At 38.3% G+C, this 23227-nt stretch overlaps 1 protein-coding gene across 2 annotated transcripts in view; it reads right to left on the bottom strand.

Moving 5' to 3' along the window:
- Positions 1–5160: 5160 nt before the first annotated feature.
- npm1b (nucleophosmin 1b) overlaps positions 5161–23227 on the bottom strand; it is a 31441-nt gene continuing 13374 nt past the window's right edge. Inside the window, exons 9-11 of one of the 2 annotated variants that reach the window (XM_062999760.1) lie at positions 18215–18337; positions 15315–15389; positions 5161–5853 (exon numbers count right to left, since the gene is read on the bottom strand). In XM_062999760.1, the coding sequence (XP_062855830.1) occupies positions 5800–5853; positions 15315–15389; positions 18215–18337 (252 nt within the window). In that variant the 3' untranslated portion in view covers positions 5161–5799. Of the gene's footprint in view, positions 5854–12205; positions 12276–15314; positions 15390–18214; positions 18338–23227 lie in introns of those variants that run through there. The other variant, XM_062999761.1, reaches the window with a different exon arrangement.

Below are 23227 nucleotides of genomic sequence, written 5' to 3'. Positions count from 1 at the left end.
ATCCAACACCTTCAGTATGAACTGGGACAGCACCTGTGAGCCAGGCATTATCTCCCATGATCTCAGTGTCCAAACTTGTGTTCAGTAGAATAGAAGAAAATTCCCGAAATTCTAAAACATTTCAGGATTTAACAGAAAGATGTCATAGAAGAGCAGGGGCTGCTATAGCAGCAAAGAGGGGATTGGCTCTTCATATATCAGATATGGTTTTGGAAAAAAGATAATGCCACAATGTACAAAAGTGTTCCAATGGCACATATGGAAGCTGCTCTAGGGCTGTTTTGCATCTGTATAAAACAACAATAAAACAGCATGAAAGTTAAAACTAAGCATTTGAAATGCACAATGTACAAAAGTGTTCCCAATACCAATAAATACAGCGGTGCTATAACATTTCAGTCTACATTCTATGCTGTTGTTTAACAAACTCACTTTACTCCAAGGCAAAAACAGCCAAAGTTAGGACTGAATGGATCCTGTTTTCTCAGTTAAATTTGATATGTCCTCACACACAAACTCACTCACCCCTGTACACTTTGCAGGTGGAGTTTGGTTGTAGTGTTAAACGTGCCCTTCCAGCTAGTCCCAACTTGTAGTCCAACCTGAGCCCAATAGGCTAATCTGTTCCCCCTCTAACACCTAATGGGTCGGTCCAATCCATTCCCCTGTCTAACACCTCCTTAGAGCCAGCGCTTCCTTTGTTCTGACAATACACAAACTGCCATTCACATGGCTACTCTGTAATCAGTGAAATACTAGCCTCAGGGCTTTTGAGAGAGAGACAGAGAGAGCTGGAGAGAGAGAGAGATTTAGCTATGACCAATCCACTTTAACTACCTGTCTGGTTTCTAGCTGCAGATGCTATTTAAAAGACAAGAAGTGTCAGTACCAGCTGTAAATTCACATATCAGGTAAAGAGAAGCTGGCACCATTACTTACGCAACATTCATACCTCACAATTTACCCAGGGATAAGAAGTGGTCATTCTAAAAAGAAGATACATTTTTTAATTTTCTAAATGATCAAAGTTGGGTTTTTTTCTTTTCTTGTTGACATGGAGCAGCATGACCCTAACCCGAGCATATTCTGGGATGTTTAATGCTAAAAGCCAGTGGTTTCAACCTTCTTTTAGTCTGTGAATACATGTACATAAAGTGACATGTATGTCATGTTTTTGTTGTATTCAGATTGAGTCATCATATCATCAACTTAATTTTATTACAATTGTTTTTACACTAGAATACTTTTATTAAACATATCACAGGGCAAAATGTTTTTTTATTGACTGATTTATCCAATCAGAATTGTGCGTCATCATATTATGGTGTGTTAAAGAATGTAACTATTATTCTATTAGTATAATTTGTTTACATTTTAGTTGCTTACTGAAGTTTTTTTCTCCCCTCTTCTGCATGTGAAGTCGTGACCCCTACAGTTTCTATAAACTTATATGCCTTGAGCCACTAGGGGGCACCAATGGTATGCTTTCTTTTAATTACTTTTTTTATTTTATAAAATTCATTCCTTTATTGATCATTACTGATCACTTTATCCTAAGAAAGAGAAGTAAGGATTATAAGTATGCAACCTATAACACTTTAAAATCAATTCATGATAAATAAATATAAACCCCATTACTGGAGAAGCTGGGACATTTTTGTAAAATGTAACAAACAAAAATCTGCTATTTGTGAATAGTCTTGAAATTTTATTTGACTTAGAAAATATTTCTTTCTTTATTTGACTAAAAGTTAATGTTTTAGCTGATCAGTTGTAACAGATTTAAAATCTGATGCCTGCAACACACTCAAAAAAGTTGGGACATAGGAAAATGAAAGTAAAACATTTATGTAATATTTAAGTTACACATTTTGATATTCCTCTCAATGAGCAGGTGATTGGTAACAGGTGAGGGTATCATGATTAAGTATAAAAGGAGGATCAATATAGGACTATAAAAGGAGAATCCACCTTTGTGAACACCACTTGTGTGTGCTTGACTGGCCTTGCCAGCAGCCTAGATATTATTGAAAATCTATGGTGTATTATAAAAAGGAGAAACAACGGCGACCACAGACGGTTGAGCAGCTGAAGTCTTGTATTAATAGGAATGGAATAAATCTGACCTAACAAGAAGAAACCCATGGAAAAAAGTTGAGATTTAATCTTTTTTTTTTTGAGGACGTGGATGTTTGCAGCCAGAATACTTCAGTTTTTTTTATTTATATTAAGTCTTGAAAAAAATAATTTTATGTCAAATGTTTTATAGAGAGATCATGATGTATACATTTTAGTTTGAAGCTAAAAGTCATAGCAAAAATGAACTCTATACACTCCACCCACACTAAAAACCTCTGGGATGAACTAGAATGTTGGCTCTTTTTTGTCCAACGTCATTGCTTGACCTTACATATTTTCATTAGACATAATTGGCACAAATATTCTCAGTCACACTCCAAAATCTTGGGAAAAACCTTCTTAGAACAAAGACTGTCATGCCTGCAAAAAGTGGGGGGAATGCATATTAATTCCCATTTTTAAAGGGATTTGATCATATGCTGTAGGACCCAAATGAACCACCATCATACAAAATACATCATATATCTTGTTTAAAAGAACTGCTACAGTAATCTGTAGGTTTTAGCGATTCTCTGATTCCAGAATCAGATCTGACATAGAACCCAACAAGAATTTTGTAAATATCTCGTAAAATGTAACAGATTCTGTTTATCTTATTTATTGTTAAAGAACAACTGTGGACAATTAAAAACACAAACACGGACAGGGGGGATTACACTGGCACAAAAAGCTATAAATCATTAAGCTTGACACAGACCATTTACTACAAATGGCCTTAATTCATCTTTGTTAGAAGGTACAGAATTCATTTATGAGAGCAAAGAAAAAAAAAAAAAAATCTTGACCCACGCCCAATCATTCTCACAGAGCTACAGGTGCCCCATCCAGCCCGGGCAAGAGAATGCGTTTGAAGTGCAGCACTGCTGTAAACCTCAGGAGTAACAGTCTTCCTAAAAATCCTATTTTTCCATTCAAGTGATGTATTAAAATGACAAATTGTGCTTTTTAGCGTCTCCATTTCATAAGAGCTACATTAGCGAAAGGTCTGTGTATGAAACATGACCTCGAAGCTGAGGCCACAATGCAGGGAGAGCTTCAGAAACGAATAGGAAGAGGAATGATGGGTAAGGGAGGGTGATGAAAGGAGATAAAAGGGTATGAATACATGCTCTTTACTCTCTTTCTTACCCCACTGATGCTCGCTGCTTGCTTCAAAAATGGGTAAAATTTCTAATGAATTTACTGCAATTCTCACAATTTTTGACTGGGTTCTTTAAATTGCCCCCAAATGTGTGTGTGATGGCTTGGTACCCTCTTCAGGGCATGTTTCTGCCTTGTACCCAGTGTTTCCAGGTGGAGCCAGGCAAACCAAACCCTGATTATCATGAAGTTAAAATCAATAAACAAATAAATGTTTTTACAAATACAGACAAACGAATGACTTGAATAATTAAGGCAATGATTTTAGACTTAAATGACTTGCATACCTGACTGTTGTTACTGAATATTTATTTAAGGTTTTAAAACAAGGTTTTATGTCATTAATAACATCTATTTTTATTGCTGTCTGTCTGTCTGTCTGTCTGTCTGTCTGTCTGTCTGTCTGTCTGTCTGTCTATCTATATCTACACGATTAGCCATAACATTATGACCACCTCCTTGTTTCTACACTCACTGTCCATTTTATCAGCTCCATTTACCATATAAGAGCACTTTGTAGTTCTACAATTACTGACTGTAGTCCATCTGTTTCTCTGCATGCTACCACAGAGCAGGTATTATTTAGGTGGTGGATGATTCTCAGCACTGCAGTGACACTGACATGGTGGTGGTGTGTTAGTGTGTGTTGTGCTGGTATGAGTGGATCAGACACAGCAGAGCTGCTGGAGTTTTTAAACACCTCACTGTCACTGCTGAGAATAGTCCACCAAACAAAAATATCCAGCCAACAGCGCCCCGTGGGCAGCGTCCTGTGACCACTGATGAAGGTCTAGAAGATGACCAACTCAAACAGCAGCAATAGATGAGTGACCGTCTCTGACTTACATCTACAAGGTGGACCAACTAGGTAGGAGTGTCTAAAAGAGTGGACAGTGAGTGGACACGGTATTTAAAACCTCCATCGGCCCTGCTGTGTCTGATCCACTCATACCAGCACAACACACACTAACACACCACCACCATGTCAGTGTCACTGCAGTGCTGAGAATGATCCACCACCTAAATAATACCTGCTCTGTGGTGGTCCTGACCATTGAAGAACAGGGTGAAAGCAGGCTAAAAAGTGCTCCTATATGGTAAGTGGAGCTAATAAAAATGGACAGCGAGTGTAGAAACAAGGAGGTGGTTTTAATGTTATGGCTGATCTATCTATCTATCTATCTATCTATCTATCTATCTATCTATCTATCTATCTATCTATCTATCTATCTATCTATCTATCTATCTATCTATCTATCTATCTATCTATCTATCTATCTATCTATCTATCTATCTATCTATCTATCTATCTATCTATCTATCTATGATAGCTCAGGGTTTGTGGAATGCAGTGCACATCTTTGCCATAGCCAGTCATAGAAGTAATGTACTCACATGTTAGCGCATGTCGAGGGAAGAGCACGTTCTCTCATATTAATAAGGCCAGCAGTTCTGTACCCACGCTCAGTGCTTATCTGTTTCAGCACTGTGTAAAAGATCGTAACCTGCAATCACCGCACTACAGCTGGCCTACACTGCTGTTTACCTCATGATGACAGGGATCTTTCAGATATATATTTTTCAAAACACTGCATTTTTAGGCTCTGAAGTCTTAATATGACTGAGATTTTTGGCCTGTGTGACTAAGACTCATGTGAGTCTTTCTAACAGATTAGAACAGGTTAGACTGTCAGAGAGGTAAGCTGTGAAAAAGAAGAAGAAATCCCTGACACCGACATTGATGGCTTCCTCTCCGACTAATATAAACATACCAGCATGATCAGTTCTTCTGCCCTCGGGCTGCAGCATTGTTCCACTTCCATTTCGAAAGCTCTCCACAAATGCCTGAGATGTTTCCTTGCTTTTTTTTATTGGGCTGTATCTAGGTGTTAACGTGTCACTTTGATGTACGGGACTGCCAACAGCTAAGAACACAGAGCTGAAGAGCGAGAATGGACTGGAACACACATACACACACACACACTCGCACCACTTCTACATATACAGACACGTGTAAAAACATGCACTTTCCACCTTTATCCAGACAGACTCATCTGCCATAGATGGATTATTGGGATTTAACACATATGTATTTGTAACATGGTCCAAGAAGTGTGAAAGCTCCGTTCTTGCACAATTCACCTCCCCAGAGACACGAGCTGGAGCATTTACAAAGTACTTAGACTATTTCATGCATCTTCGCCTATAAGTGTACGTCTCACTCTCATTCAGGTTACACCACCAGATTTTAACGATAAGTCCACCGAGAATGACAGGACGAGGTAGGGTGGGATGCTCACACACATGAAAGATTTGCTCCAGTGCTTTTGGGGCTGACTGCCCAGACTATAAAGAAAAAGTCTGAAAGCATGTCCTACCTATGCTTCATATACTGCACGGCCTACTCCAGAAGCAACAAACTAAACCTTCTGCGTCCATCAATGCTGTGTCGTTCTAATGCTGTGCAGCTGTTCAACCCATACAAGCGTTCCCACAGTCATCTCCTGTGCTTGGGCTGATCTACTTACTCAGGTAGTGTGAGGTTCTGTCGGAGGGCATTGCATAGTCCTTTATCTGCACACAGAAAGACAAACGTCCCAAAGATAAGAATAATGGACTAATTATTTTGTACATATGGCAAGGAAAGTAGCAGAAAGCCCCAAATCTAAAAATATGACACATTATTTGCTGCTTTATAGACAATGTAAAATAAAAAAACACAAACCCACCTTTTTACAAAGTGAAATTTTTTTTAATATATTTTATTTTTTATGCATTTTCTCCCCTTTTTTCTCCCTTTTTAGTCTTGTCCAATTGCCCGACTGCATCATGCTTCCTCTCCACCAATACCGATCCCTGCTCTGATTGAGGAGAACGAAGCTAACCCATGCCCCCTCTGACACGTGGGCAGCATGCCGTATGCATCTTATCACCAACACTTTGACGAGTGCAGCGTACAGGGTACATTAATGTATGAGTTTCCACCTACTTTTGGAATGCCAAAACTGGACACATTGCATGGGCCTGGTGCTGCACCGTGGTGTTGTCCAAAGCAAAAAGGTCATATGGATGACATAGTGGTTGTGGAGATGTCATAAGAAAGAATTGGGTGCATAGTATTATACTATTGTGCAACCTGGAAATACACTGAAGTGCATTGTGCTTTAAAACAATATTAAGCTTGAGATTTGTATGACCAACACTAGGAACATTATTTATTTAATTGGACTCTGGCAGGCATGTTCCTACATCACATTCCCCTTTTGCTCCCAATCTAGCTGTATTCAATTTCCCAGTTTAAATTCATCCACCCCTGCAGAACCCCACCCTGATCGAGGACAGCCGCAGACAACACCCTCCCCCCGATATACATGCAGTCGCCAACCACTTCTTTTCACCTGCCAGAGATGCCTCACAGAGAGCAGTACCACATGCGGAAAATAATGCACCACTATCTGTGATTACTTCCAATCTCTTCTGCAGTCGTCTCGACCAGCCAACAAGCAAAGAAAAAAATGGGATAAAATGCTCAAATCTATTTCTAGTGCAAAGCTTGTAGAAACTATCCAAGAAAACTTGCAGCTAGTATTCCTCCCAACAGAACGTCTACAAAGTTTAAATAAAGACTATTTTATGAAGAGATTTCAGTTTTAGATTTTTATTCAAATTGTAAAAACACGTTTTCACTTTGTGATTACGGGTGATTAAGTGTAGAATGATAAATAAAAATGGCAATTATAATCATTCCTTAACAAATCCTCAACACAAAGTGTGCAAAAAAAGTCAATGGGTGCTGAAAATTTTCCGAAACCACTTTATCTCATCTCTTATTTGGGGAGGCAAACCCGCATGAAGAACTGTGCAATAAAAACCATGTGGGCAATACCATAAGTCAAGCTAGCTGTGCTATAGTGCTGCAAACACTGCTTGTTCATGAACTCCAATTGAGTAATGAATTGTATGTTTAGGCAAGTTTGTATAAAAGGAGTTAAAGCACATTAAGGAAGTAATCTTTATCCCAATCTGGATCCATCATTACCATCCTCAAAGAGGCTTTCTGTTGGGGAAGATGCATGTGGTGTAAGCCAAGTGCCAGCACAGAGAGAACATGTGCTGCACTGTCTCTAAACCATGCATGTCTCTGAACCATGTCTCTAACATGGATGAGCTTTATTTTATTCCTTTCATGGCAAATAATTTAGGGAACAAAAGATGTCAAAATAAATGATGTAACCACTTATTAACCAATTATTTATCACCAAATAAAACAGAATTATTTGTAATATAGACAGATACAGGTGTACTGTACAACGAAATTCTTTCTTCGCATATCAGAGTGCAGAGTCTGCCATTGTACGGCACCCCTGGAGCAAAGAGGGTTAAGGGCCTTGCTCAAGGGCCCAACATTGGCTGTGTGGGAGAGCTGGGGTAACCTTCAAGTTGATAGCCCAAAGCTCTACCCACTAGGCTAGCGCTGTCCACATAGTCAACAATCTGAAAGTTACATGCAACTCGACTTACATCTGAAACTTAAATTTCTCTCACATGCATGAAAGATGTTCCAAATACTGAAGCAATATCATCATCATCATCACCATCAACAGATCAATGACATGGTTTAGCCACAACTAGAATTTGTTTAGATCCTTTTTTTAGACAATGTGCACCTGACTTAACTAAAAAGATCATGTCCAGATGTAGTTGATTTCAATGACTATTCTGTTAAAAATGTTATGATCTCTTCATCTACACAGCTGCATTACAGATACTTTTAATAGCGGTCTGGAGAACTCAACACTGCTGTTACTGCCAATCATTTTAAATGTTTGGATTTCTGCAGTACCTAATCATATCATGTGGTCTGATCTCTATCCAAGTCATGAGCGTTTTATCCAAACTAATAACATACAGTTTCAATTTTTAGTCATTGTTCAAATGTAAAAGTTTGGACACTCCCTAAATTCTGTGCTTTGTTAATTTTCAAAGCAAGTAAAAGTAAGAAAAAGTTACCATCCTACACAGGAACAGATCTGGTACATCATTTACAATCGTGGACAATATTTTTTTTTTCCAGTATGTTAAATCTTGCACATAAACAAAAGTTTTGCCTTGAAATTAGCAGAAAAAAATGCATATTTAATTATTTTACAATTCTAAGACTAAGCAAAAACTGTTAATGGAAAAACACAACTGAAAACCACTGCTGTTGGGATAGATAAGAGAAATTTAAATTTGATTAAAAAAAGTATGTTTTATTTTAAGGAAAAAAACAGCAACTTCTTAGCAGACCAAAAAAGTTACATTAGTTAACAGATGGCTTTAAGAAGATAAAAATTAATGTTAGCTATGCCATCCTTGAGACTTTAAACTGACTGAGAAGCTGTGGCATGGCTTAAGGAGGGTTGGTCATACAAGAAGACAGAGGTAACTAATAAACAGGAAAGTGTTTATTATTAGAACAGGGACGAGATTAATCAGATCACATTGATGTGGAATTAATGCAGAAATCCAGGTACATTTAAAGGCTTAACAAATGTTAGCTAACCATTATATTCTAACATTATATGGACAAACCTAAACACTTAGGTTTAAAACTGAAATACTGAAATATTGCATTACAGATCGTACAAACATAAAAACATAAAAGGACTATCATTAAAACCTGTAAAGTTTATCATATCAGAAAAATTTAAGCGTAATTAACAGTGTAACTAACAAAGACAAACTTATGCATGCACTGATACAATGTAATGTAAAACAATAGAGGTACAACCAGAATGTAATTAATTATATGGAAAATAGTTTTACACTCTGCCATAACAGTTTTACATAAGTCACATTACATTTTACATTTAGTAAATGACAGAGCTATGGAAGCCCTTGTCAGATAGGATTCTCAGAGCAACAAGGCTTACTGTAAGCCAGACGAACTCCTCAGTCAGACGGGACATTTTGGGCCAGACGTAACACTTATTCATAATGCAGACCCAATCTTTAGCAATAATTCAGCTGCCATGTTTGCACATTAAAATGAATAGCACTAGCAACAGAAGATGAGAGCTATTTCAAAACTACACCAAGACAAACTGGCTAGAAGCACGAACCCTACAGTAAAAGGCTGGATAGCTCCCAATAGTTCATTCATTCACTGTCTGTTTTACTATCCTGCTCAGGAAGTAAAGACCGTTAATAAATGTCATAAAAAGGTGTGTGGTTAATAAGCTTTATCTAATATTATTAACACTAAAAATTACTGTTTTGCATTTAATAAAAGTTATTATATATATTAGGGCTGTCGAAGTTAACGCAATCTCAATTTAACGCGATTAAAAAAAATAGTGCCGTTAACGCAAATTCTGTTTGGCCCTGCGAGTCATCCGTAGTTCATGTTGAGACTTCACCGTGCGGGCGCGGGTACCGTCTGACTGGTAGAACCAACGTTTTAACGTCGGACTTGCCACCGTTTGTTTCATTTGCGGTTTGTTAACATAATGTAACCGAGCGTCGTAGTGATGCACTTGCTTAATAAAGAAATAAATACACGGTATATTCACAAATTGTCGGGAGCAAAACACTTTATTAACTTCTTCTGTTACGGTACCGAATAGCGGACAGCTAGAGTCATTACGTTAGCCAAGCATGCTATTCCATGCACTATGGAAGCCCCAAAGGGTCAAAACACACTCACTTCGTGTAGAAACGTCCATCAAACCATTGTCACGATACAACCACAGAAAAGTCTGTTACAATAACTACGCCTTATCCCACCTAAAGCACCGCTGATCTACAATGTTTGCTGATGGAGAAATTTTAACCTACAATCTGACATATTTACGAAGTCAAGGGTCTCTGCTGGATAGTATTACTGCCTAGTATGTGAGTGAATAAAACTCCCTTACAGTTTTCTCTTGTTGCAGCAGTTTTTAACATAAGTACATTTAGCATAAAATGTGTTCACCATTTTAATTGTAACATTTCACTTAAAAATCCTTGTTTTCTATAACATTTACATAGATTTTTTTTTAATGCGATTAATCGCGATTAACTATATGAAATTCTGAGATTAATCGCGATAAAAAATTTTTATCGTTTGACAGCCCTAATATATATACATATATATATATATATATAATGAGAAAAACAGTCATGAGAACAATAGAAAATACACAAAAATTAAATAAGATGTGTTAAGCTGAATAATAAAAACCCAAACATATAAATAAATAAAAAAATAAAAGACACTGGTGCACAGTAAAGGGGCAAAATTACTGCAAGAATCCTGATTAACGAATACAGTAAATGGCAGCATAATGCAGTGCCAGAACAAAATATATAATAATAATAATAATAATATATAATATATATATATATATATATAAAGAAAATTATATATAAAGAAAAGAACCGAATCCTCACTGCCAAGTATGGTGGACTACACTTGACAAAACACTTTTTTTCTTTAAACACTCTTGAAACCATGATAGGCTATGTTACATCAGGGACTCCATAAAGTACCAGGAAAACTTTCATTTCTATGCAAAGAAACTAAAACTGGTTTGTGATCAGATTGAACACCTGGACAATGATTTAACACATACATAAAGTCTTGATGACCATACAATCACCATACAGTCCACATAAGACGACCTAGGAAATTCTGAAGAGATTCTGTAATTAGAAGAACTTTTAGATCTGTTTTTAATTGCATGTGCTGCTAGTAAAGCCAGGCCACACAACATCCAAAATCTAGGGCTACCAATAATTGTTACAAAACGTCTTGTACAATAATGAACAATAATGAACAAAAGTATTTGGACATCACCTCATTTCTGAATTATGTGTTTTAGCCACAACAACCAACAACAGGTGTAATTGTTTGTTTGTTTATTTAGATTTTTTTTAATCATGTTTTACACTTTGGTTACATCCACGACAGGAACAGTATTTACTCGTTACACATGATTCGTCAGTTTACAAGGTTATATCAAACACAGTCATGGACAATTTTGTATCTCCAATTTACCTCACTTGCATGTTTTTGTACTGTGGAAGGAAACCGGAGCAAACCCACGCAGACACGGGGAGAACATGCAAACTCCACACAGAAAGGACCCGGACCGCCCCACCTGGGGATCAAACCCAGGACCGTCTTGCTGTGAGGCGACAGTGCTACCCACTTAGCCACCATGCCGCCCACCAACAAGTGTAATAAATCAATTACATAAAGGAAATTATATGCTTCCAACTTTGCAGCAGAAGTTTAGGGAAGGCCCCTTTTTGTGCAGTTATTACTGGAATGGCCTGCACAGAGCCCTGACCTCAGCCCAACTAAACAGCTTTCGAATGAACTGGAACATCAATCAAGACTCTTAACCACAGACACATTTCAAAGTCTTTTGAAAAGCTTTCTCAAATGAGTGGTGGTTGTTATAGCTGAAAAGATCACACAAAGGTTTTTAAAATTAGATATTCAACAAGCTTATGGTCAGGTGTCCAAATACTTTTGGTCACATAGTGTATTATTGATTACGTTTAATCAAATGTTTAATTTGTTTCATATTTAATACAAGGTTCAGCTAATTAACCTCATTACTGATACGTCACCTGATTTTTTTACTCAATAATTATGATGGTATTTATATACTGCAGTTGACCCAACATTTACATTTCAAGTAAATCATTTCAGCTTGAACTTTTCGATCTACCTATCATGCCACATTAACTTTGAACATGAACATGTATACCCAAAACATTAGGTACCTTAAGCTGTACAAAAGGAAAATGGGGTAATGAGGGTAAAAAGTCTCTCTCTTATTACTTCGACTCACAAAACAAAGTGGACAGATTCCATGTAAAATGAAATGGCCCAGATTCACAGCTGAAGACCGTCACTGGGTAGTCCTGTGGTACTCTGGGGAGGGGCAAAAGGGAGAGAGCTGCAAATTCAGCCATTACTTTTTCAGTGTTTGGACAAAGTTCCAAAGGTCTTTGATCACCTGCAAGAAAAAAATGTGGGGAAAAGGGAGAGAGGAGGCAGAGAGAGAGAGACAAGATGAGTTAGGCTGGAAAAGAGTCCTGTTATGTGGCTAGTCATTAAAATGCTTATTAATAAAAGAGCATGAGTCAGGTTAGACTAAAAAGGTCCATATTAACATGTGCCCAGAGGGAGAGAAGAGCAGACTGGAGCTGGGCATACCAGAAGGTATGACTAGTGTCTCTCTAACAGTCTTATAGTCCTATTTCTTACCCTGCTGCCTGGACCAAAGTGCTTCCAGAGCTAGTTACATACACACAAACAAACAACACACACACACACATACACACAGACAAACAACACACACACACACACACACACACACACACACATTACCCACTCATCATCAGAGAGTACACCTGCTCTGCTCCAAGGCTGGAATGACAAGTCCCCGCTGCACTAATGGATGCTCTGTGACACAGAGGCTGTACTGCATCACCACACAAACCTCATTACACAAGAAGCTGACTCAGTGGCGTCCCCTCCTTAAACACGTGCATATACACAGAGATGCACGCAAACATGCCATTTTCGTGCATATACACAGTTTGAGATCTTGGATCCACGAGATGAATTTTAAACCCGTAACAGATTTTAAAGAGACCAAGCATCTGGGCATTGCATACCTTCCAACTGATAATTGGAAGATTTTTATGATGACTATATAAACATGTTAACATACTAAGACATTATCCAGGATTTTTTAAAACTGACCTAAAGCCACCAAGCCACGCGCTTGACCATTACCAGGATACAGAAATACCAAAACAAACATGGAGGCCTCATGATTGGTTCCATGCTTCAGCAATCCCAGCTTTTTGGGGTCTGTGTGGTTCCAAGATTTTTTTAAATTTATGCTGTACAGGCACAAGTACAGCAAGCACTACAGTAGTTTGCATTTCCAATGCCTACAGAGTTCCTCAAAATAAAAAAATTAATGTTAAAAAATGTTGTCTTCTATTTGTTAGCCTCTTACCTTTACAGAATTACCAAAATAAGATCTATTCAAGATAGATAGTTGTTTATTTATTTATTAGGATTTTAACGTCATGTTTGACACGCTTTGGTTACATTCATGACAGGAACGGTAGTTACTAATTACACAAGAATGATCAGTTCACAAGTTTAAGTTCAAACACAGTCATGGACAATTTAGTATCTCCAATTCACCTCACTTGCATGTCTTGCAAACAGACTGTGGGAGGAAACCGGAGCTCCCAAAGGAAACCCACGCAGGCACACAGAGAACATGCAAACTCCACACAGAAAGGCCCCGGACCGAACCTCCCCACCTGGGGATCGAACCCAGGACCTTCTTGCTGTGAGGCGACAGTGCTACCCACCGAGCCATCGTGCCAACCAGATAGATAGAATGTCTTTTTTTGTCAACAAAATTCTTTCTTCGCATATCCCAGCTTGTTTGGAAGCTGGGGTCAGAGCGCAGGGTCAGCTATTGTACGGCGCCCCTGAAGCAGAGAGGGTTAAGGGCCTTGCTCAAGGGCCCAACAGTGGCTGCACGGCAGAGCTGAGAATCGAACTCTCAGCCGTTTTGATGATAGCCGAAAGCCCTACCCACTAGGCCACCACTGTCCCTATGAAGTCTATGAACTCAAGAACTAGACTCTGGAACCAACATTTCAGAGCAAGCAAGGTGATCACGAAGTAAATATGCATTTATCTCAGGCACTGGTGTAGATCACACTTATTATTTTAAGGCCCTATGTGCACATACACTATATGGCCAAAAAGTATTTCAGACACCTGACCATGAGCTTGTTGGACATTACATTTTAAAAACAAATGGTATTAAAACAGAACGATCTATACATAACCTTTTTAGCTACAACAACAGCCACTCTCTTTAGAAGGCTTCTCACAAGACCTAAAGTTTGTCCCCATTTAGTCTAAAGAGTATTAGTACGGCTGGGCACTGAAGTTGGTCAAGAAAGCCTTAAGTGATGGTTCTAATTCATTTCAAAGCTGTTCAGTGAGGCTGAGGTCAGAGCTCTGTGAAGGCCACAGAGCTTGCTTTGTGCACAGGGGCCGAGTCATGCTGGAACAGGAAAGATCCTTCCCTACACTGTTGATGCAAAGTTGGAAGCATATAATTACCTTTAGTTAAATTATTTATTACACCTGTTAGCAACTGTTGTGGCTGAAATACATGAATTCAAAAATGAGAAGGTGTGTCCCAGTACTGTCCATATAGTGTATATTGTAACACTGTTAGGAAAAGTTTAGGCCTAGTACCAGGCTAGACTTGCACTTTAAGGACAATATTTTACCATACTATACTGTAAACAGTATTCACTCCTTTTCTAATCAGCAAGGTTATAACCAACAGCTAAGTACAATCTAATTGTTTATCACATTTCACACTATCGCAGCAGTAAGAAACTAGTATTTTTGCTGAAACACGAAGAATTCAAATCCTGATTCTATCTAATCTAGCAGCTCAAGTGCCTGGTACCAACAGCATACCGCCATCCAGTTTCTTCATTAGACAGCACTAGCAACGCTTTACAGAGAACAGAAAGAGAGAAAGTGAGAACGAGAGACAGAGAGAAAGATAGAAAGGCACCTAAATCACAAGTAGAGACATCAGCCCTGGCAGCTCCCTCCTCCCTTCTCTCTGTGCTGTGAGAGTGGCATATTTCATCCACTGCTCAACAGGCAGGGAGCAGGCCTGGAGAAACATAAAGATGAGAGGAACGGGCCGAGGGAGGAACGAGCCCCGTCAGAAGCTCTTTAGCATGTGGCCTCGCTGCCCACAGAAAGTTAAAATGCTAATGCACTTGGTGCACTCTTGGGTTTGAGAGTCTACTCATCTTTCGAGCAGGGGGAACTTGATCTTTCAGGTGGAATGAGTTTGGTTAGTTTTTAAATACATGCTTTTATATGACAACTATGAAGTTTTAGTAAGATATGTGTGTGTGTGTTTTATTTAGGCTAGAAATGTAAAAAGCTGACCAGACAACATATTGAGAATGATGATACTTACTTGTTTATCCGTTATCTTAAAAGAACTTTTAGCATAGTTCTCAAACTTCTGTTCAGTCTTTGGAAGCGATTTTCCCTGTTTAGAAAGATGTAAAAAAAAAGCAGTTTTAAGGTCTTGCTAAATTTAGAACAAATTATTTTATTAATTTTTATTTAAAAAAGGACCAACTGCAATAAGCTGGTTTGCCAACACCCTACGTTCAAATAGTTTATGTAAAATGTAATTTGAAAATAATTTATTTTCGGGGGATGGCCTACTAATTGCTCGCTTATAATTATTATTAACTACAGTTAACATCTCTGTGCCCATATAAATAGGGATCATGTGTCTGTAGCCCGTAAAAAGTACATAAAACAGTGATTTCACCTCATGCTGAGGGAAAAATATGTATGGTTGGACATACACAAAAGAAGGTTAGTCCAAAAATAAAAAGCTGCTGGAACATGGACAACACTTTAAATTGCTGATAAAATGCTACCCTTTTCTGCTAGTCTCCATATAAAGAAAAAGGTTCCCAATAACTTCTTATAATGTGGTAGTGTGATGGATTGGCATCCTGTCCAGGTTATATTGCTACTTTGTGCCCAGTGATTCCAGAAAGCTGGACACACCACAACCCTAACCCAAATAAAATGGTGCCAAAACATAAGAATAAAATAAAGATGATAATTGATTTGTTAGGGCCATCAAGGTTGTTTGTGTATTCCTAAATCCACCCAGGGTAACATGCTTTCAGTTACAGTTTTGTGTGCATAAAAAAACCTAGGAAGGATAAATGTAATTCCATTAGAGGTTTGATTCCTTCTATAAGGTTGATCTGAGATTAAGCTAATTAAGTACAAAGACATTTTAAGACTTTTGTAAACCAGCTTTTCTAGGGGTGCAAATAATTCTGGAGCTTACTGCCCTCACTTGAATGCAATATACTATTTATAACCATTTTCTAAATATCACCTCATCATCTGATATTCATCAGAGAAGCTGAGAATTAGTGAAACAAATCAGTGCAGTGCTTCATAGTTCTGACTCTGTAATGCCTCATCAGCCGGACTCGAGGGGATCAAGGTGATGCTTAGGATGATTACCATGATGACAAGGCTCTCTGTGCGTCACCATCACACTGATCCTCCCTGGAGCTCATCAGAGTGTAAAAGTGTGTATGGTGTTCGGAGGTCAGCTCTGATCACTTGGTGATAGGCTGACAGATAATTTGACTTGGCTAAGGGCCTGATAGAATGAGGCAATTTCAACAGCATGAAGATGAGAAAGGCTGGTCACTCCGCCTCGGGACACTAAGATTTATTAGCATCAAACCCTTATACTGGCTAAGACCTAAATCATTTACAGTAAGCCTAAATTAGTACCCACTACATTCCAGCATGATTGCTGTGTGTACTGCTGTGTGGCCCCAAACAATGCTCACTAATATTTGTGTTGTATATCTAACTTCCTATAGACAGGGGCTCAAACGGTTTAAACCAACCTGAAACCAAACCAGACAGGCTGTAGTTTTACATTATAACACAGAAATGACGTTATAATAAAAGTAAAACTATTTTTACATGAACTGTTTAACATTCACTGATTTTATGTGGGTGCTCGGGCAGCACAGCTATTCCAGCCTTGTGCTTAGTGCTTTCTGGTGAAACCAGACCTGTGTGATTCTGACCAGGATAAAGTCAAACATCCTACAAAAATCCGATCTGATTTACTTCCAGCATTTATGAAGAATTGCATCTTTCAAATACGCAAAATGTGTTTTCGCATACTTTGCTTATCTAGCATTACAGTTTTGATAAGAAGTAAGAAAGGAAATAAACACTGGGTCTATTTTTAGTGTTCCACCCACTAAGAAACCATCTCTAGTTCTAAGGTTTTGTATTGACCTTTTATCAATTAGTTTTATGCTTTCTTAAAATTCTTATTTAGCCAACAAGGGAAACAAGAGAGCTTTTCCAGCTTTTTTGGATTCTTGTTTATTTTAACTAATTTAATTATTAAGCTCTAATTGTTTTAAACAAGTTCATAATGGCATAAAACTCTTTTTTTTTTAAACAACCCAGAAAAGCCTGTTTTTACTTTTTTTTTTTTTGTAGGATTCCTCCAAAGTCATTTTGCTCCACTCTCACCCATGCTGGCAACAAGAGAGCACACTCTTCAAGTTTTTAATTCACCACCACAGTTATTATTGATGGCAAAAGTGATATTTCCACTGTTGTCCACTATATTTGTCTGTTGTGGTTTGATCATTTACCCATAACTCTGCCATTAACCACACCTGCCAGCTAACAAATGCTGTTTTATTATAGATTTCTGTAAATTGGGACATTTTTTCATTTCATTTTTATGCTTCACCACCGCTTTACCTGGTCAAGGTTTATCCTGTTTCCCCAGAATCACTGGGAACAATAACACACCCCGGACAGGATGCAAATCCATCGCGTTGCCTCGGCCATCCACCCCTTTCTCAGACATAGCCAATTACGTCTGTATGTAGACACCTGACTGGCCAATGGCAGCACTGGGAATTCGAACCCTGGATCCCAGTGGTAGTGAGCTTGCGTAATTTACCGTTGTGCCACCTGTGAGCCACTAAATCAGGAAATTATGCTCGAAAAGGTTAGTTGGTGCAGCGGTCTATAACATTAATCCACCACCCTTGAAATATAGGTTAGAGTCTCAATGTTGCTATCTGACAGCCAGGCATCTACACAGACATGATTGGCACCCTGTTTAAAATATTCCTGCCCTGCATCCAGTGATTCTTGTGAAACATGACCTGCAGTGAGTGGCTGATGAAAACAACATACAAAATAAATAAATAAACAAAAAATATATAATAATAACAATTATTATTGTTATTATTATTGTTATTACATTGAATGTGTATGTCTGTGCACCTCTTTAGCAGCTGTTGCTAATCTGCTCTTGACCTCATTTATGCTGGGAGTCTTCCCTGGAGTCTTCCCTGAAGTCTTCCCTGAAGCTCCTGGTCCAGTCCTGTCGTTACCCTTTACTACAACCTGTAATAAAAAAAGACCTTCAGATACAAAATGTTTTAACATCTATAGATTTGATAGAAATGTGAAAAAGATACAAAAATTACCCTCAACGCCTTTTAAACTCGACGCCACTCCCACAACCAATTGACGTCGAGTCAATACAATACAATAGTAATTTTAACACTGCAAAGCTTGTGCATTCTGATTTCTTATAACATGTTAGAAAAGTAAAAAATAAACTGTAAAAGCTTGCCCTAAGCTGTATTCTTACAAACTACATTCACTCTGTTTGTCTGTGTTCATTTGTGTCTGTCCATCTGGCTTCACATACAACCTGACAAAAAGTGCATGTGGTAAAGGTTGGCACACATGCAAATCCTGTGTATTACACAAGTGATGGCCTGTCCATACATGCTGCCGAGTCTGGAATCCACTCTGATTGCAGGGTTTTACTGATGGACAGGGCACTGTTTTCATGACAAAAAGATCAGGGGATTGAAAGAGAAAAAGCATGAGAATCGATTACTGGAGACCTTATTTCTTAACCTACTTGACTAAACTACCACATTACTCACAAGCACTAAAAGAAATAATCTTCTCTTCCCTCTTTAAAGATTGACGCTTATGTCAAGAGATCAAAAGGTATCAAATTAAAGGACAAATGCCCGTGTACTCACACACACATGCTTTTACAGTGCTGGCTATGGGCCATGGAGGCCCGGTGTGGTGCAGTCATTATAAAGCTGGGTGGGTTTTTTTCTTGCGAGAGGACAGCTGTGTAGTAGAGACAGCTGATAGGCAGAAAGCGCAGCCAGCTTTTTAATCTGAGCCAGACGCTGATTACAGATGCCACGGGACAACACTTAATCACTAGCATGCCAGCATTTGATGTAATCGTCCATCCTGCACATGCACACACACATAGACACAGCCAAGACACTCTAGTATGTCGTCTTTGATATCGCTGAATGCCAGTTTATGTCAGGGTTTTTTTGTCTTTTATAATTGGGAGCAGAACTTTGAAACTTGAGCAATGTTTGCGATTCAGACAGGACTTGGGAACAGTGATGGAAATCATTACTATTATCATCAAGCTAATTAATGGTTGCGGCTCTGTGAATATTTTGATGACAGTGTAAAGTGTGGTGGCTAATTTATATATTTAAGAACATGCCAAGTTATGCCAGTTGAAGATTTTTGTATGTGTACATTGATGTATCGAAAGCTTTTCAACCTGATGGCATGGGGCAAACCAAAGCAACAGTACAGTCCCTGACAGAAGTCTTGTCACGAATGGACATAGTAACTTAAAATGGTATATAACTTTATTTGTAATCAATCGTTACAATAAATGGTTCACTTTAATGTCAAGGGCTTTCACATTAATAACTGGGTGCAAAATGAAACTGTCAAAAAGTGTCCTGATGTCCACAGCTTGGTAAAGCCCATAACATCTGTTTTTGCAAGGACAAAAGTCTTGTCGTGTCTTCAACAAATCACAGATTAGAGCTTCTCCTGGGACAAATAATGTAATTAACACATTCCCAGGTGTGTATAAAAAGAACCCCAGCACACCAGACTTTCATGTGAAGTGCAACCTGACCTCTGACAACATGCCAAAGATTCAACCACAAACCAAAGTGCTGATCATCAAGACCTTGAAGACCAAGTCTGCTGCTGAGGTGGCAGACATCTTTAATGTATCCAAACGTCAAGTGGAGAGAATAAGAAAAAGATTTCAAGAAACTGGGGACGTTCATGACAAGCCCAGGTCAGGCAGACCCCTTAAGACAACTGTTCGAGAGGACCGTTTGTTGCTTCGACAGTCTAGGGCCAGCCCTTTTTCAACTGCAGCGGAGCTACATGAGAACTGGTCACCAGAAAACGCTGTATCTACAAGAACAGTTTGTCGAATTCTTTCACGCAGTGGTCTTCATGGCCGAATTAGTGCTCAGAAACCAGCATTAAACAGAAGACAACAAAAAAATCGTGTCGCATTTGCCAAGGCCCACAGCTTGCAGAAAGGATGGACAGTGGAAAAGTGGCAGAAGGTTGATTTTTCTGATGAATCATCCATTGAACTGCATCCCAATCGCCGCAAATACTGCAGAAGACCTGTTGGAACCCGCATGGACCCAAGATTCACCCAGAAAACAGTCAAGTTTGGTGGAGGAAAAATCATGGTTTGGTTACATCCAGTATGGGGGTGTCTGAGAGCTCTGCAGAGTGGATGGCAACATCAACAGCCTGAAGTATCAAGACATTCTTGCTGCCCATTACATTCCAAACCACAAGAGAGGGCAAATTCTGCAGCAGGATGGCGCTCCTTCTCATACTTCAGCATCCACATCAAAGTTCCAGGATTGGCCAGCCCAGTCACCAGACATGAACATTATTGAGCATGTCTGGGGTAAGATGAAGGAGGAGGCTTGGAAGATGAAACCAAAAATTCTTGATGAACTCTGGGAGTCCTGCAAGACTGCTTTCTTTGCCATTCCAGATGACTTCATCAATAAGTTATTTGAGTCATTGCCAAGACGTATGGATGCAGTCCTTCAAGCCCATGGAAGTCATACACGATAATAATTATTTTTTCCAAGGCACCATGACTTTATGTTCTAATGTTATTGTAGCATGTTTGTGTATTCAAAATAAAGTACAGTATATGTATAATTTCAACATTATTTTTGTATACGACAAGACTTATGTCCAAGCAAAATCTGACCTTTCTGTCCTAATTAAATGATAAAACTCAATGAATGATACAAAACTTTCTTTTGATATAATAAGCATAATCTAGAGGGCTTTGCCTTTCATATAAGCCAGTTCTGATTTCAATTGATCAACTACAAGTCAAGTTATTATTTGTTGTTCCTACTACTTGGATAAGCGACAAGACTTCTGTCAGGGACTGTAGAGAGGGCATGAGGGTTGAGAACTTCAGACACAGCTTTTGCCTTCTACAGCTGGACAGTGGTAGCTCAGTGGTTAAGATACTGGACTAGTAATCTAAAGGTTGCAGGTTCAAACCTCATCACTACCAGGTTGCCAATGTTGGGCCCCTAAACAAGGCCCTCAACCCTCAAATGCTCAAAAAATGTGTTCACTCATAACTGTTAGTCGCTTTTGGATAAAAGCATCTACTAAATGCCAAAAATGTAAATGAAAATGTAAATGTACAGCTCTGACCTACTAAGCTAAAAAATGGGCCCACAAAGGTGCTAGAACAAGCAAGAATTGGTGCTCAGTGTTTTGTTTTACTTTTGTTTGGAGAAAGTGCTTCATCCCTTCATATTCACCCATTATAGCAATGGCTTCCTTACAACCACACCACCTGTCAAAGCTGCAGCTTAAAGTCTTAACATTTAAAACTGAGACTTGCTTTAACCAGCGCTAGAATGTGTCCAGTGAGCCGCCTATTACGTCAGCTGTTGACTCCTAGACACTTCTTCTGATGATGTTGTGGCTTTGGGTCTACCAGTCCTCTTCCTGTCAGAGCTTTTCCCAGTTTAAAAGTGTCTTTTGATGGTGTAGGACACTGTACTCACTGACACTGTGGCATTCTTCATAATTTTTCAGTAAGAAAGCATGTATGAATTCATTTCATTAATTCAAAGCCTAATTTAATTTCACTGCTGCAGAAGAGCTGTAAACTGTCAACCAATTGCTTGCTAACTAGTATAGCCTTTTTGTTATATCTCTGACATTATTATTATTATTATTATTTTTACCTCTACTAACGTGTTATTGTATTTACTCTGACTTGAACTGCTTACATAGCAGTAAAAAACCTGGTCCTTAAACTTTTAAGTAGTAGTTTGTGTATGTGTTGATATAAAAGACTAGAAGGAGATTAAAACACATTGTGTATACAAATGAAAAACAGTGTACAGGTTCCAGTCAGTTATTGTAAGGTCGGTAATCTGTACAGTAGCTGTAGCTCATAAAAATAATCAATGATTGTAAGAACCAGATAGGTGAACCTAATAAAGTGCTCAGTAAATTATTGTAGTCTTTGTTTTGTGTGTGTTGCCACAGTACATATTTTCTGTGTATAGTGTGTGTGATGTTTAATGTTTTACCCTCAAGTTCTATTTATTTCATGCCACTACTCAGTTCTGAGGGAGGTATGTATTAAGTGTGTGGCTGTTATTGTGGGGGGCCTACAATTAAACTCTAGCCCAGGGGCCACTGATCACCTAAATCCACCACTGCTGGACCTATTACAATGATTGCATGATTATCTAATCACAATTATTTTGAGCTTATCTTGATTATTTGAAATGACCGGAATTATTAGTCAGGTTTCCCAGTACAACACTGTCATGCATCAGCAAATCATCAGTTTATTATCAGTGACTTTAAAACAGGATTCACAGAGACTGGACTATATTAATCATCATTACTGTTGGTAAAGGCAAATGTTAATGTTTTCTTTTTTTCCTTTATTTGCTAGGATTTTATGTTTTGTAGCTTTTTTGTTTTCAGTAACACATTTTAAATATTTATTTCCCTAGTTGTTTATAGCCTTTTATTACCTGAAGATACATTACTACTGTAATTAATCTAATCTAACATATCTGGCATAACGTAAACAATCAAGACAAGTTTTTAATTTATATATTTAAGAACATGCCAAGTTCTGTCAGTTAAAGATTTTTGTATGTGTACATTTTTATATTCAAAGCTTGATGGCATGGGGCTAACCAAAGCATCAGAAGAGAGGGCATGAGGGCTAAGAAATTAGTACGCAGCTTTTGTTATATTGTTATATTTTTGTTATATAGCTCAATATAACTTAACAAAACTTTCTTGACCTAATTTATAATAACTTGCTAATCAACAAAACAAACTGCTGCGAAAACCTGATTTGTCTCGGAAGGATCATGTAGTGATCTAGCAATTACGATA

Source organism: Trichomycterus rosablanca, chromosome 8, assembly GCF_030014385.1.
Source record: "Trichomycterus rosablanca isolate fTriRos1 chromosome 8, fTriRos1.hap1, whole genome shotgun sequence".
Classification (NCBI taxonomy): Eukaryota; Metazoa; Chordata; class Actinopteri; order Siluriformes; family Trichomycteridae; genus Trichomycterus; species Trichomycterus rosablanca.
The sequence above is the reverse complement of the archived record's forward strand: the minus strand, read 5'-3'. Positions and strand labels throughout refer to the sequence as shown.